Genomic DNA, 14,498 nt, shown 5'->3' with positions numbered 1-14,498 from the left:
CTGCTCCATCAAAAAGCTCTCGTAATTCGAGCTCCGACATGCCTCATATCGCAAGTGCATCAACTCAACCTCCTTCTCCTTGCTAAGGAGCCTAAGGGACTCAACCTCGTCCAGAGCATTCCGAAGCATGGCTCCATGACAGAGCAGCTCCGACCTAAGCCTATCAATGGCCTACAAAAGAAAAACTCGGTAAAGAAAGAAATACGCGAAATATAGAAGGACTGCGCCAAAACCCATAATAAAGTGAAGCCGACGAACTTCCTCGAAAGCAGAGCACATTCCTGTTGATCCTGCCCCATCGGCCCTAGAAGAATCAACCCCGAGCAAAGTATATTCGCTTGGAGGAACTACCATTCTGGAACCAAACACTCCTGGGATAGCAGGCTCTGGCAATGTCCTTTCCTCGAAGACGTGGGCCCGTTGATCCCCATTCAAAACTCCATCACACTACGGGTGCAAATCCCGTTTATTGCCATCATCCCTCAACTCGGAGGCCAACGACTCCTTCCCCTCTTGGAGCAGTGCAGCTTAACCCCAAGGAACCACAAGATACCTGCAATGGCAAAACTGGTATCAAAGAGAGATGGAAATGTCATCTCAAATATACAAAGGCAAAGGTAGGAGCAGCATACGCGCATACCCTAGCATTTCGTTCCCCATCTGTCGCGGAACACGGCTCGCCACCTACGCTTATTGCAAGTCGAATGGGTCGCCAACCTCCGGACCCAGCCGGGCAGATCGAGAACTTCGCTCGGCGTTCATGAAGTTGTTGCAAAACAGGAAGAGACACAATTACCCAACTGGCTTTTACTATGAGAAAATAAAAAGGAGTGCAAGACACCCCACTCACACGCGTAATTCCACCCCTCGGGAAATGGCAAGAGCTCCACGGGGATAAAGACAGTCATCCAGACCTGGACGAATCGACTGACCCACTCTTGGTCCCCATCTTCTCCGTCATCGACGACAAAGAGCGTAGGCAAACGACACCACAAGGTTAACAGGCCTCGGTGATGGAAGGGCCGGTACAACCTGATAAGGTGGTTGAACGTGAATTCAAGCCCAGCCTTCTCTGTAAAGAACCTCATCATCAGCACCACTCGCTGGAACGACAAGTGTATTTGCTCCAAAGTTACCCGATACTCCAAGAAAAAGTCAAGCACAACCCTATCAAGGGGGGCAAATGCAAAGGGTATAGATATACGTTCAAGAATCCATCAGCAGAGTCTGTAATACTCTCATCCGAGGAAAGCACCTGCGGCTCGATCTCCTCGCTCCATCCACAATATCTCCTCACCATCTCCAGATGTTCCTCTCTTATCAAAGACACACTATTCAGAGTGAACTCCCGCGGAGCACGAACGCTAGGAGTGGGACTCTCCCCTCCCTGCCGTGCCGGCCTCGAAGTAGCTCCCATGGCTATAGCAGAATTGACAGACTAAGGCTAAGACGTGCTCCAACACTTTTTTGCGCCTGAAGAGACGAAGGATCCGATGCCAAGGCAGAGGGATAACTATCCAGAATAATGAGATCTCCTAAGGAAACAAAATCCACCCCGCATATATGCAGGAAGCGGCGACAATTCGCCTATCTAGGGTAATCCCCAGGAGGCCAACAGCCCCGATGATGATCTCGGGGTGGTACCCAACCCTAGAGGTGTCCATCAATAAGAAGTCAGGCCTTATGGAGTCAACTGTATTGTCTCCAGTCTCGAGGTAGTGCCCGACCTCGAGGATCTCAGCCAAAAAATAAGTGAAGCTTCGGAAAGCTTTCAACGCCGTCATAGAACTCGAGGCGATACCCGATCTCATAATTTTTCTTCCTAAAAAGAAAAATAAGCACGCAAAGCTCCGATCTTCAAGGCTCTAGGAGGGTTCGAGGCATTGTCTAAGTATAGGCAACCCCTCAAAGGAAGTCTATCCATTATGCTTTAAAAGGGCTATCTGCATCAAGTTCAAAACAGACCTCCGGGTACCCGAAGCTGACCCTTGCTCAGGATACCACTCTCAAAGGCTCTGGAACTCAGTGAACTATCTCCATGCAACCCGAAGGGCTCGACAACTTGGGTTTATCAGAACAACTCAGTCTTGGTCCAAGGTATGATAATGGACTCGGGGAAGAGCCATGTCAATCGGTAGAAGATCGAAAAGAACGCTCGCGTCCAACTTAGATATCAGCAGTCAACGACAAAGGAAAACATTCAAAGGCCTCTAAGGGCACAAGAGCATACGATAATAAGGCAAGACTTGAAAACAGAAATCAAGGAAGTATCTTCATATTCAGAAATATCCATGGACAACAACCCTCGAAGTGTCCTTACATACAATTACAAAAGCCTACAGATGGTCTCTACACAAAAACGGAGGAACGGAAGGATGTACATGTGATGAAACCTGAGAGCCCGATCCATCCTAAAAGGCCCATCTCCGGTATTAGCATCCCCGAGCGTCGCTCCCTCGAGCATGCATACTTGAGGATGATTCCTTCGGCCATCACCTCCTCTAGGTTCCTAGCTCAATCCAGCTCAATCCCCCGTGGGGTCCTCGCCAAGGGAAAAAATGAAGAAAAGGAAAAGGAGGGGATGTGGAGGAGGTAGAGAAAAGAGACATGGCCCGCCAAAGCCAAAGGTTGAAAATTCAGCGGGCCCCGGCCTCAATAGCCAGTAGTGCCATTTTATCCCTTGGGAAAGGAAACACCCAAGGGATGAAGTACCACACCAGGCCTAGGTAGGAGAGTGAGCAGCGATGCATAGTCCGAATGACTGTCTACATAAGGGTAAAACCGACTCCCTATCCGTCATCATCTCGAGCCAACGGCAATAGCAGCGGCAAACTTAACGACAACCACAACAGCGATAGGACAGCTTGGTCATGCTCGACAAAGGGAAGCTCCTACAGGAGGCCGCAACACAACCTACGAGAGATCTGCCAAATGGCCTTGAGGCTGTGAGCCCCATGCATAATGTTCAAGGGTAGAAGAAGACGAAGAGAAGAAATGGGCAAATGCGCCAATGAAGGTACTGGGATAGATAAAACAACGCCAAGGCACCCCCATTTATAGGGGGTAATGACACGGTCATCGATGCTTTGGAATATTGACCAGTGATCACGCCCAACTATGCCTTATAAAAAGGACCCTGCGGACGTTGCAAATATAACCTGAGTATTCTGCCCAGAGTCGAATCCACAGAGAGTTAACCTATCAATCACTATCTTTAGACCCACTAAACTCTTGAGAGACAATTTCCCCAAATGTTTGAATCGAAATTGATGGTGTCTTTAATAACTAAAATTGCAAGTAAATAAACAGTTGTAAACTAAGGATGATAAGGTTGTAAACAATAATGAGAAAATGCTAAGGTAATGACTTCCCCTATTGATGGAATCCCTTCTGTTTATGCTTTATACAAATTGACCAACACCTCTCTATCAACCATGAACGCTCATCTTACCGTAAATCTCTCCCGAGTAATCACAGTAATATACTCAATGCACTCTCTCGAGATACACTTGCTAGCTCTAATTAACACGGTTCACTTTAGATTGCACTCAAGGCTGTTATCCCTAATCCCGCCTTTAAACCCGCAGTTATAGATCCCTCTTATACTTTGGGAGTGGTGTTGTTCAACAATAACCTAAATATGCACTCTCTCCCGAGTTATGCACACTAAATAGGCACAGCTAATTGAGGATCCTGTCAATTAACTACAACATACACAAAGTTGAACAAATAAAGATTGAGACTAGCAATTTGTATTCACATAAACAAGAAGTTCATCCCCCAATAGGTTCCATCAAAACCTTAGACAAAGGATTTAGCTACTCATAACTATGGGTAAACAAACTAAAACAATATTTATCATAAAACTTGCAAGAAAAATAAAGAAAAGAAGAAAGATGTTTTGGGTGATCTCTCACAATTGTTCTTCTTGCCAAAATACTCTCTAAAACAATACATGCCTCTCTTGGGTGGAGTCTAGTGTTTAAAATAGGGTTTTGGGCTAAAAATCCCGTGTTTTGCACTTTAGTCCCTGAAGTTCTCCGCCTCCGCCGCGGTTCTACCGCGGTCGCGGTCAAACCGCGGCCAAACATGCTCTCTGATTCTCACTTTGTTTGCAGCCCTCTTCTACCGCGGTTCTGCCGCGGTCGCGGTGGAACCGCGACAATCCTCTTTCGGTTCTGACTTGAGCTGTTTCGCGTGGTTTACTTGACGGAATTTTACGATCGGCCTCTTTTTCTCCATATTTGATCCCAAAAGTACTCCATAGCCTTCTCTGGTCATATATAACCTGCAAAGCATGAAAAACACTAATAAGAGCATTTTGGTATCACTTTTATCATCCAAACTATACAAGACAGTGGTTATTTAGGGCCTAATTATAGTTAAATTCACCTATTATCAACACCCCACACTTAAACCTTTGCTCGTCCTCGAGTAAGTTAAACCACACTTCTAGGCCTAATCGTTCGATGCATTACCCAATTTTTTATGCCACACCAGCCATTATGAAGGAACAACCTAAGAAGTGCAACAGTCACGCCTCATATGAAGACTCTAACACCATGACACACTCATGCTCACTCTATATACTCTAACAGAGGTGAAAACTCACTTTTTCTTCCTAAGTCACATGCCCTCACATCATAATTCTGAGAGAAGTTCCACACACATAACAGTCAAGCAACAAGGAACCAAATATAGGCAGAATTCACTCACTCTCAGCAAAGAACATTCACATGCCACACAAACACACCATAAGCTTGCCCCTAGTGTAGTACTCTACTAATCGAACTATTCAGTCAAAGATCAAGAGGTCTTTATTTGGTTGTAATGTAGGCTAAGGGACGGGTAGGATATATTTGGATATAGTGACTAGCCTCCCTAAGCATTTTTAATACACACTTCCTTTTATTTCAATTTCCATGTTCAGTCCACTCGTTCTTCCACATTTTAGTTCATAGGTGACCCCCACTTTTCTTTAGGTGCAACTGTTTTTTTTTTCTTTTTTTTTTACAAATCCATTGCACCATTCAAGTATTTCTTTCCTGATTCCCCTTTTTCCTACTTCCTTACCACCCCACACTTTGACTTTTGTATGTTCTTTAGTAATTCAAGTGTTTCTAGGAGGTACAGGTTCAAATAGTCAAACTATTCAAACACAGGGATATAGGTCATTATAGGGTTATCAAAGAACATGCTTCAGTCTCAAAGGGGTTAACTATGGCAATATATACAGGTGGATTCACAAATATACAGGCTACACAAAGAAATGCCTCAATCATCTCTAAAACCAAACAGCTTCTATTTCGCTTTGCAAACACACAGGGCAAGTTCTAGGTATCACATGCAAGCACAAAATACAAGTAATAGCTCACATACACTTGGCATGTAACTCATTCCGAATCAGTTTATCAACACACTCATACGAGCGTTCGAGCAAGATAGGATGTGCAAAATTAAGGCATAGATTTACGAGTCTACAAACGAGCCTAGACGTCGCACCCTCATATTCGTTTTTATTATTCTCAGTTGTGTACATCAAGGGTTGCATTCTAGCCTTCACCCATTTTGGTCCTAAAACTACAAACGAAAAAATCTACCTAACCCGATTCAAGAAAAGCCCTTGGAAAAGAACCGTGGTCAAAAGAAAAACCAAGGGAAAATTACTACACTACCTAAAAAAGAAAAAAGAAAATAAAATAAAGAAACTATATGGACTACTTCCCTCAAGAGTACTGTCCAACTGGTCCGTTCTCAGGAAGAGTCCTCTACATTTTATTTTATTTTTAAATCCGACTTTGACCCTCAAGAGACCTGTCGACAAGTGTCCTTCGTTGGGCCAAGTCAGTTACTTCTACTGTGAGTACAGTCAATTATACACAACAACACCAATCAAATACTACAACATACACCATGTCTATATACACTACAATATATTACCCAATCAAGTCTCCCACCCCACACTTAAAAATTATGGCATGTCCCCATGTCATATCAAAAATAACGAGCAGAAGGGTAAGAAGACTTTCCTGAGCCTCAATCAGAGTCGGAGACGGTACTGGGGTCCACATGGCAAGCTCTCCCCAAAGCATAGAACCAGGACATAAACCGGCTCTCAGACCTGGACTGCCGCTGAGACATGGCATCCATACGCGTGTGTAGGCCCTCCACCGAGGTGCGAAGATCCCCTACCTCTTCCTCCATAGTACGCAACATAGGCTGGGTGGACTGTGATCTGGATAAGCCTGCCCCAGCATGGGGGCGCCAAGAGGGTCTGGCACTGCCATAGGATCTCCTGGATGGTGCCATGGGAACCGGGTCATCATCCTCATCATCGATCTGAATGGTGGTGTGTACACTCCTGCCCACTCTGATGCCCGAAGCTCTGAAAGATGCTTTAGGGGGCAACTCTCCATCAGTAGGATGGGTGGGGACATTCTTCAGCAGGCACAATGTAGTCACCAGGGAGGGGAAGTAGAATCCCTTTGACCTCAGCGGGGACCGTATGATCATTTCATCACCAATAAGTCTTGCCGCATCAAAATCTTTCTTTGTGATGAAGCACCACGTCAAGAGGGCTCTTTGGAAGTTCACGTCAGCCGTGTTGCCTGAGGGCAAGAACTGGCTGCAAATGATAGTGAGCCAACACTTAGCCAAATGGGTGAATGAATTGGAGTTCAGGGTGATATGGTCACGTATCCAGATTGGTTGCCCCCTTGTGCACAGTGCATCAGTCATAATATCCCAAGTGACTCCTGGTGCGTCCTGGTAATAGTCGACATCACCAGTAAACCGGGGCAGCCGCAACACCTGTTGAATAGTTTCAACTGAGGCATCTACCCATTTGCCACGCACAGTCACCTCCTGCAACGTATGTGATGGGCAGTTCGCGTAGAACTCTCTTACAAGCATCTTGTTCACCGTTTCAGGTTCATCAAATAAGAACTCCATTTCCCTCCGCCGGATTTCCTCATACATCTCCTCCTTTTCTGCACGGAGGGCTGCCCTGTCAATCGGAATCTCAGGGATGAAGCTCTTTGAGGCCTTGGCATGAAAGTCGTCCTCTGCCAATTGTGATTCGAACCTTGAGGCATCATATGTAGGCTGTTGGGATATGCCTGCCGATCTCTTTTACTTCTTACGAGCCATATGACCTGCAAAGAATACAAGAGAACCATCAAAGATATCCTACATGGGCCAGCCGGATGGTTACTCAGACTTCACCACCCGATGGCACCAAATATTAACCCCCATTTATTCCATTCATGCACTATGCCAAACCCTCAACTAGTGAGGTGTTCCAGGTTACAACCTCCACAATGGCCCCACAACTTTCTTACAAATCCTGGCATACAACACCCCACACTTACTCCCTCAAGTGATTCACGTTAAATATAACACCACCATTCACCAAATACAACACCACCACAACCTAGGATAGGCACAAAATGCCTCAAAATAGCACCACAAGCCCCAAATTTTCGGCCAAAAAGGGCCCTCCACCAAACTACACCGCAAAAATTATTTCTAGGCCTCCAAATCATCTAAAACACCCCCCACAATCGAAGTATAAGAAAGACCTAACCATTTTAGCACCAAACAAATCCACAAAAAGCAAATACAACAATAAAAATAGAGAAGAAGCAAAAATTGAAAGAAAATCTACACTATTCCTACCTAGGGTTTAACTAAACTAGTTTAGACTAGATTACACTAATTAGAAGAGGAAACAGAATCAAAAGAAGAGAACACTTACTTGATAAAGGTTGGAAAGGGTGGGTAGTGGTGAGAGGAGGTGTGGAGAAGATAACAATGGCTGTTTTTGGGAGTGAGGGAGGGATTTGAGAGAGAAAGAGAAGAGAGGATTTGGGTTTTATTTTGGGGGGAGGGTCGTTTTGTTTCTGAATAGGGAGGGGGAATAATTGTTTTGGGGTGGGTGAAGGATTAGGTGAATTAGAAAAAAGGGGGGGGGTGAATTAAAAATATATATATATATATATCTGCATACCTGGGCCCGACGGGGTCTACCGCGGTTCTGCCGCGGTCGAGGTTGAACTGCGGTAGACAAAGTTTAGAGAAGGGTTCCCACTGCGGTTTCACCGTGGTCGCAATGGAAATGCGGTGAACGAAGTTCAGAGGGGGTCTCTGACTGCGGTTTGACCGTGGTAGCGGTGGAACCGCGGTCTGGGCAATTGTCTGATTTTATTTTTTTTTTATTTTTTATTTTTATATAATGTGTTACACTTACAACAATTTCGTGGGTTGCCTCCCACGCAGCGCCTGATTTAACGTCGCGGCACGATGCAGGATGAGTGCATTTAAGGCTCGCTCGACCTCTGCGGGTCAGTCAGGTGCAGCTCAGACACTTCCTTTTTCTCGCTCATGCCCACATATGGCTTCAATATCAGACCGTTGACTCTGAATGTACGAGAGTCATTCTCTGTGGCAATCTCAATAGCTCCTGAAGGGAAAACTTCAACTACTCGAAATGGTCCAGACCATCGTGACTTAAGTTTACCTGGGAACAGACGTAGTCTTGAGTTGTATAGCAATACCATGTCCCCGGGTTTGAAATTTCTCTCAACAATGTTCTGATCGTGCAGCCTCTTCATTCTCTCCTTGTACAATTTTGTGCTCTCAAAAGCAAGATATCTGAACTTTTCGAGCTCATGCAATTCACTGACTCTTGACGTGCCTGCAGCTTCCATGTCTAAGTTTAGCTATTTCAATGCCCACCACGCTTTATGTTCAAGTTCCACTGGCAGGTGGCAGGCCTTCCCAAACACCAACTTGTATGGTGACATACCAATTGGAGTTTTGAAGGCAGTTCTGTAAGCCCAGAGTGCATCATCTAGCTTCCTCGCCCAATCAGTTCTTGTGGCGTTCACAGTTTTGGTTAACACACTCTTGATTTCTCTGTTGGACACTTCAATCTGTTCACTAGTTTGCGGGTGGTAAGGAGTAGCCACCTTGTGCCGCACATCGTACTTAGCTAGCAACTTTTCAAAGGCCCTTTTGCAAAAATGAGTGCCTTCATCACTGATAATTGCTTGTGGTGTCCCAAAGCGGGTGAATATGTTCTTCTTTAGAAATCCTACCACCACTTTTGCATCATTGGTGGGTAACGCCGCAGCTTCCACCCATTTGGACACATAGTCTACAGCAACAATATGTACTTATTGCCATAGGAGCTAACGAAGGGACCCATGAAGTCAATCACCCAGACGTCAAACACTTCCACCTCTTGACCCATAGGTGCGCATCTTTAAACATTGTCGGCCAGAAGAATCCAGCCTCTAGCACCTTTGCCGCTGTCCTAACCCCTTCAAAGTGTCCACCATACGCCGATGCGTGACAAGCCTGCAAAACAGAAAATTGCTCTATCTCGGGGACGCATCTTCGGATCATATTATCAAGGCATATTCTAAACAGATAAGGTTTATCCCAGTAATACTGGCGGTTTTCACGAAAAAATCTATTCCTTTGGACCGATGAAAGGTCGTGAGGAACTATACCACTGGCTAGGTAATTAGCAAAGTCTGCATAACATGACGCTTCCTGATGAGTGGTGGTGAGCAGCTACTCGTCTAGAAAAGTTTTCAGTATTTCCTCAACCTCAACTACATTTTCATCTCCCTCAAGTCGTGATAGATGATCAATGACTTGATTCTCAGTGCCCTTACGGTCACGAATCTCAAGATCGAACTTTTGCAATAGCAACACCCAATGAATCAGGCGTGGCTTAGATTCTTTCTTTTCTATTAAGTACCTGAGAGCTGCATGGTCAGTATATACAATTACCTTGGACCCTATCAGGTAGGATCAGAACTTGTCAAACGCGAACATTACAGCCAACATCTCCTTTTTAGTCACAGTGTAGTTCAACTGGGCTCTACTCAGCGTTCTACTAGCATAGTAGATTGGGTGCATCAGTTTGTCTTTCCGCTGGCCCAACACTGCCCCCACTGCATAGTCATTGACATCACACATTAGTTCGAACGGTTGCTCCCAGTTGGGGGCAACAATGATAGGTGTTATGACCAGTCTCTTTTTCAACTCCTCAAATGCTACCCTGCAATCATTAGAAAACAAAAACGGGTGATCTTTTTCTAACAACTTACAGAGGGGGTTGGCGATTTTGGAGTAGTCTTTTATGAACCTCCGATAAAAACCGGCATATCCAAGGAAGCTTCTGATGGTTTTGACTGAAGTTGGTGGAGGCAGCTTTGCTATTACATCAACTTTCGTGCGATCCACCTCTATTCCCTTGCTTGACACCCGGTGCCCCAAGACTATGCCTTCTTGTATCATGAAATGGCACTTCTCCTAGTTCAGAACCAAGTTAGTCTCGATGCACCGTTTCAGCACACGCATCAGATTTATCAGGCACTCATCAAATGAATTCCCCACCACTGAGAAGTCATCCATGAACACCTCCATTATGTCCTCAACCATGTCAGTGAATATGGCCATCATGCACCGTTGGAATGTGGTAGGTGCGTTGCATAGGCCAAAGGGCATCCGTCTAAAGGCATAAGTGCCATACGAGCATGTGAAGGAGGTCTTCTCTCTGTCCTCCGGTGCAATGGAGATCTGATTGTACCCTGAGTACCCATCCAGAAAATAGAAGTGTGACCTCCCTGCCAATCTGTCCAACATCTGATCAATGAAGGGAAGTGGGAAGTGGTATTTCCGGGTGGCTAGATTCAACTTTCGATAGTCCACACAAATTCTCCAGCTTGTGATGGTTCTTGTTGAGATCAATTCATTGTTTTCATTTGTCACAACCGTCATGCCACCCTTTTTAGGAACACATTGCACTGGGCTCACCGAGCTACTGTCAGAGATTGGGAAAATAATTCTCGCATCCAACCACTTTATTACCTCCTTCTTCACCACTTCCATCATGTTGGGGTTCAACCTCCTCTGATGTTCCCTGGAAGGTTTGTGCCCCTCTTCCAGCAGAATCTTGTGCATGCAGTAGGCGGGGCTGATCCCCCTGATGTCTGCCATGGTCCACCCTATGGCAGTTTTGCACTCCTTTAGTACATGTAAAAGTTTTTGAACCTGCACATCTAACAAACTAGATGAGATAATAACAGGTAATATGGAGTCAGGTCCCAGAAATTCATACCTGATGTGGGCTGGCAATGGCTTTAACTCTAGCTTTGGTGGTTCTTCAATGGATGGCTTAGCTGGAGGAGTTTCTCTCTTTTCTAAGTGCAAGGGCTCAAACTCTAGATTTCTCTCCCAGAACCCTCTACCTTCCAATGCCAACACCCATTCCGCCAAATCCTCACCATTCACTTCATCTAAGTTCATCAAACGTGCGGCAAGGGGGTCCTCAATTGTCAACACCTTATCATCAGACTCTACAATTACATCCACTGCATCAATAAGAGAGCAATTGGCAAACTCGCTTGGTCGCTTCATAGACTTCTGCACATTGAATGTTATTTTCTCATCATTGAGTCTCATTTTGAGCTCCCTAGTCTCACAGTCAATCAGAGCTCTCCCCGTGACCAAGAATGGTCTTCCTAAGACTATAGGAAACTCTCCATCCACTTTGCAATCCAAGATCACAAAATCTGCAGGGAACACAAATTTCCCCACCTGAATAAGCACATCATCAAAAATACCTAATGGACGCTTCACAGTCCTGTCGGCCAGCTGCAGCAACATGGAGGTGGGTCTAGCTCTCCCAATGCCCAACCTCTTATAGATAGCCAGGGGCATAAGATTAATGTTGGCCCCTAAATCACAGAGCGCCTTAGCAAAGGCGAAATTCCCAATACTGCATGGAATTGTAAAGCTACCTGGATCAGACAGCTTTTCAGCAATAGGTCTCGTCACCACTGCACTACAGGTTTGAGTAAGTGTAACCGTAGCCAAGTCTTGAAAATCAAATTTTCGGTACATCATGTCCTTCATCATTTTTGCGTACCCAGGCATCTCCTTTAAAGCTTCAATCAGTGGAATATTTACCTAGATTTGTTTAAGCATTTCAAAGAACTTTTTATACTGCTCCTTCTTTTGATGCTTGGCCAGCCTCTGTGGAAAGGGTGCGGGAGGTCTCTTCTTCCCAATCACTTGGGACTTCTCTTTATCAGATTCTATTTCAACTACTGGCTCTTCAACTGGCTCAGCTACTTTCAGTCTCCTACTGAATGTTCTTTTCTTCTTGAGCAGGTTGGACTGTCACTTCTGTCAGTATCGTAGACTCATCCAGCTCAATGGGCACTGGAATGAATGTCTCAGCCTGTATATTTTCTCGAGCTCTCTCTTGTTCTACATCTAGATCCCTTCCATTACGGAGACTCACTGCCATCAGCTTTTTTGGGCCCTGATCTTTTGGATTAATCTGGGTGTCTGCAGGTAATGTCCCCTAAGGAAGATTGTTCAGAGACATTGAAATTTGGCCCAATTGCACTTCAATATTTTTGATTGCTGTGTCATGTGCATTTACTCTTTCATTTATTTTTGCATTGGGCCCAATAACCTGCTGCATCATTGCTTCAAGTCTCGTGAACCCATCTTCTTGCCTTCCAAGATGCTGTTGCTGAGGTGGGGGATACCCTTGTTGCTGATTGTTGTACCCTTGTCGCCTTGGATAAGGTGCCATATTGTTGGGAGGTCTCATACCTCCCATGTTTCCAGCGTTGTATTGTGGCTGAGGTGGTCTGTATGGCTGCTGAGTTTGCTGACCCCAGTTTTGATTGCCCTGTCTCTGGCCTCCATAGTTTGACATATAGTTCATGTCTTCAGGGTGCTGATGATGATGATTGTCGACGCCCCCTTTTTCTCTAACTGTGGGGTCAGAAATCGGGTATACGACATTGGGAGGACAACTCTATTCCCTTTCGAGAATTGGGTTTAGAAGTTAAAGAGTCGCCACCTAATGATTATAGTGCATTAGGACACTTTAAGAAGGGTTTGAGATGAAGAGACCAGAGATTAGGGTAAGGGCTAGAAATTATCCCGAAGGGAAGGTGTTAGGCACCCCTCAAGATCCACTAGTGTGGTTCCCGGCCATGTTGCAATTGTGACTTTACAAGTAAACAATCAAGGCTCAAATAAGGATTCACACATAACATTGCGACCAAGTTGAAAATTTTCAAAGGTAAGTAGAGAGGGTAGAAATTTATGAAAAAGAGATTCGAACAGTTTTACAAGAAGGGATGAAAGCAAATAAAGGGAGGGGAGTCCTAAGTTTATAATTAATATGGATCACTTCAATGCAATACCCAGTGATCACTCGTCAGAAGAGGGGTCGCACGTGATATTAGCGCATCGGTCATCATATCCATATCTACCCTTCCCACCGCGTTAAGGTATTTAAACGCGATCAGTCTCGTTTACTTATTGCATGCTAGTACCCGTCCCAACTTATCAGTCCCGGGGTATCAGGACTTCTAATCCTAAAGGGGAAGGAAAGGGATATAGGCATATATGGGGTTCAAAGGTTAAAATTTTAATTGCGACATACAAAACAAGTAACAATTATAAAGATGAACAAAACAAATAGGTAAGGCTCAAGTAAACCCCTTAATCAAACAAACACTTAGTTTAGCATGTCTTGGCACATACTGATTTGGTCTTTAAATTAAACTTAAACAGCGAAGGGACTGGTTCAACCCATATGTTTAGATAGAAAGTCTGCATTAGGAATCTTGGATCCAATTGTCAGAAATTAAGGTATTTCAAGTGAGTGATTTAAAAGGTACTGGTTTCAGGAAAAAGTAGTCTAATGTAGAGGAGTTTTGAAAAGAAAGTATGGACTGCATTAAAATAAAACACAGAAATGGTTGTGAAAGAGTTTCAGAGATAGAAATATCTAAGGAAAGGGTAAGTTGCAACTGTTTAAAAGACAAGTTCAGGGTCTGACTAAAACGTTTAGACAGAATGTTTAGAAAGAAACTGTTTCAGAAAAAGATGCCGATTTGAGGGATTTAAAAGCATACTGAGTGAGGAGAGTTTTTGTCAAAGAATTAAGACTTCTGAAATCGTTGCTGTATTAAGACGTTAAGGACCAGTTAATAGATTATTATTACTTTAAGCGAATCAGACGAGTTTGATGCTGATCCTATAGGCATGATATCTATTTTGATATTTTTAAAACCTGTTATTGAACTTGTAAAAGATGATTGTGCTAATTAACCCTACAGTTTGCCTAATGCATATGCATTCCTTATAGGCATGATCTCTATATGCATTGATTACATGAACCTTAAGTCTTATAGGCATGATTTCTATGTGATTTGTAACACAATGAAGCGTTGACCCTATAGGCATGGTCTCTAGGTGATGTGGAACCAAAAATATTGAACATCCCTATAGGCGGGATTTCTAAAAAATTAAAATCCTAAAAAGCATGGTTTCTACCCCTACTGATGCAAGAATGTAAAACCCCTCCCACACCCTTTTACTATATTCCCCAAATCCTTTATACAAATTATTACAGACCAAAAGAAAGAAAATAAATACCTTAAAAACTAACA

General features: G+C 44.2%; 2 protein-coding genes across 2 annotated transcripts; both read right to left on the bottom strand.

The window, feature by feature from the left end:
• Positions 1 to 8,720: 8,720 nt before the first annotated feature.
• On the bottom strand, positions 8,721 to 9,782 carry LOC138877508 (uncharacterized). Its single transcript, XM_070157121.1, has 2 exons — positions 9,770 to 9,782; positions 8,721 to 9,157 (listed from the first exon to the last, which is right to left on the bottom strand). Exons 1-2 carry the CDS (start codon positions 9,780 to 9,782, stop codon positions 8,721 to 8,723), a joined length of 450 nt encoding a protein of 149 aa, XP_070013222.1.
• A 40-nt stretch (positions 9,783 to 9,822) lies between these two features.
• On the bottom strand, positions 9,823 to 12,757 carry LOC138877507 (uncharacterized). Its single transcript, XM_070157120.1, has 4 exons — positions 12,500 to 12,757; positions 12,203 to 12,385; positions 11,135 to 11,985; positions 9,823 to 10,072 (listed from the first exon to the last, which is right to left on the bottom strand). Exons 1-4 carry the CDS (start codon positions 12,755 to 12,757, stop codon positions 9,823 to 9,825), a joined length of 1,542 nt encoding a protein of 513 aa, XP_070013221.1.
• Positions 12,758 to 14,498: the final 1,741 nt, after the last annotated feature.

The sequence above is a fragment of the Nicotiana sylvestris genome, chromosome 9, assembly GCF_000393655.2.
Source record: "Nicotiana sylvestris chromosome 9, ASM39365v2, whole genome shotgun sequence".
NCBI classification, from domain to species: domain Eukaryota; kingdom Viridiplantae; phylum Streptophyta; class Magnoliopsida; order Solanales; family Solanaceae; genus Nicotiana; species Nicotiana sylvestris.
Note: the sequence above shows the minus strand (reverse complement) of the source record. Positions and strands in the feature narration are given on the sequence as shown.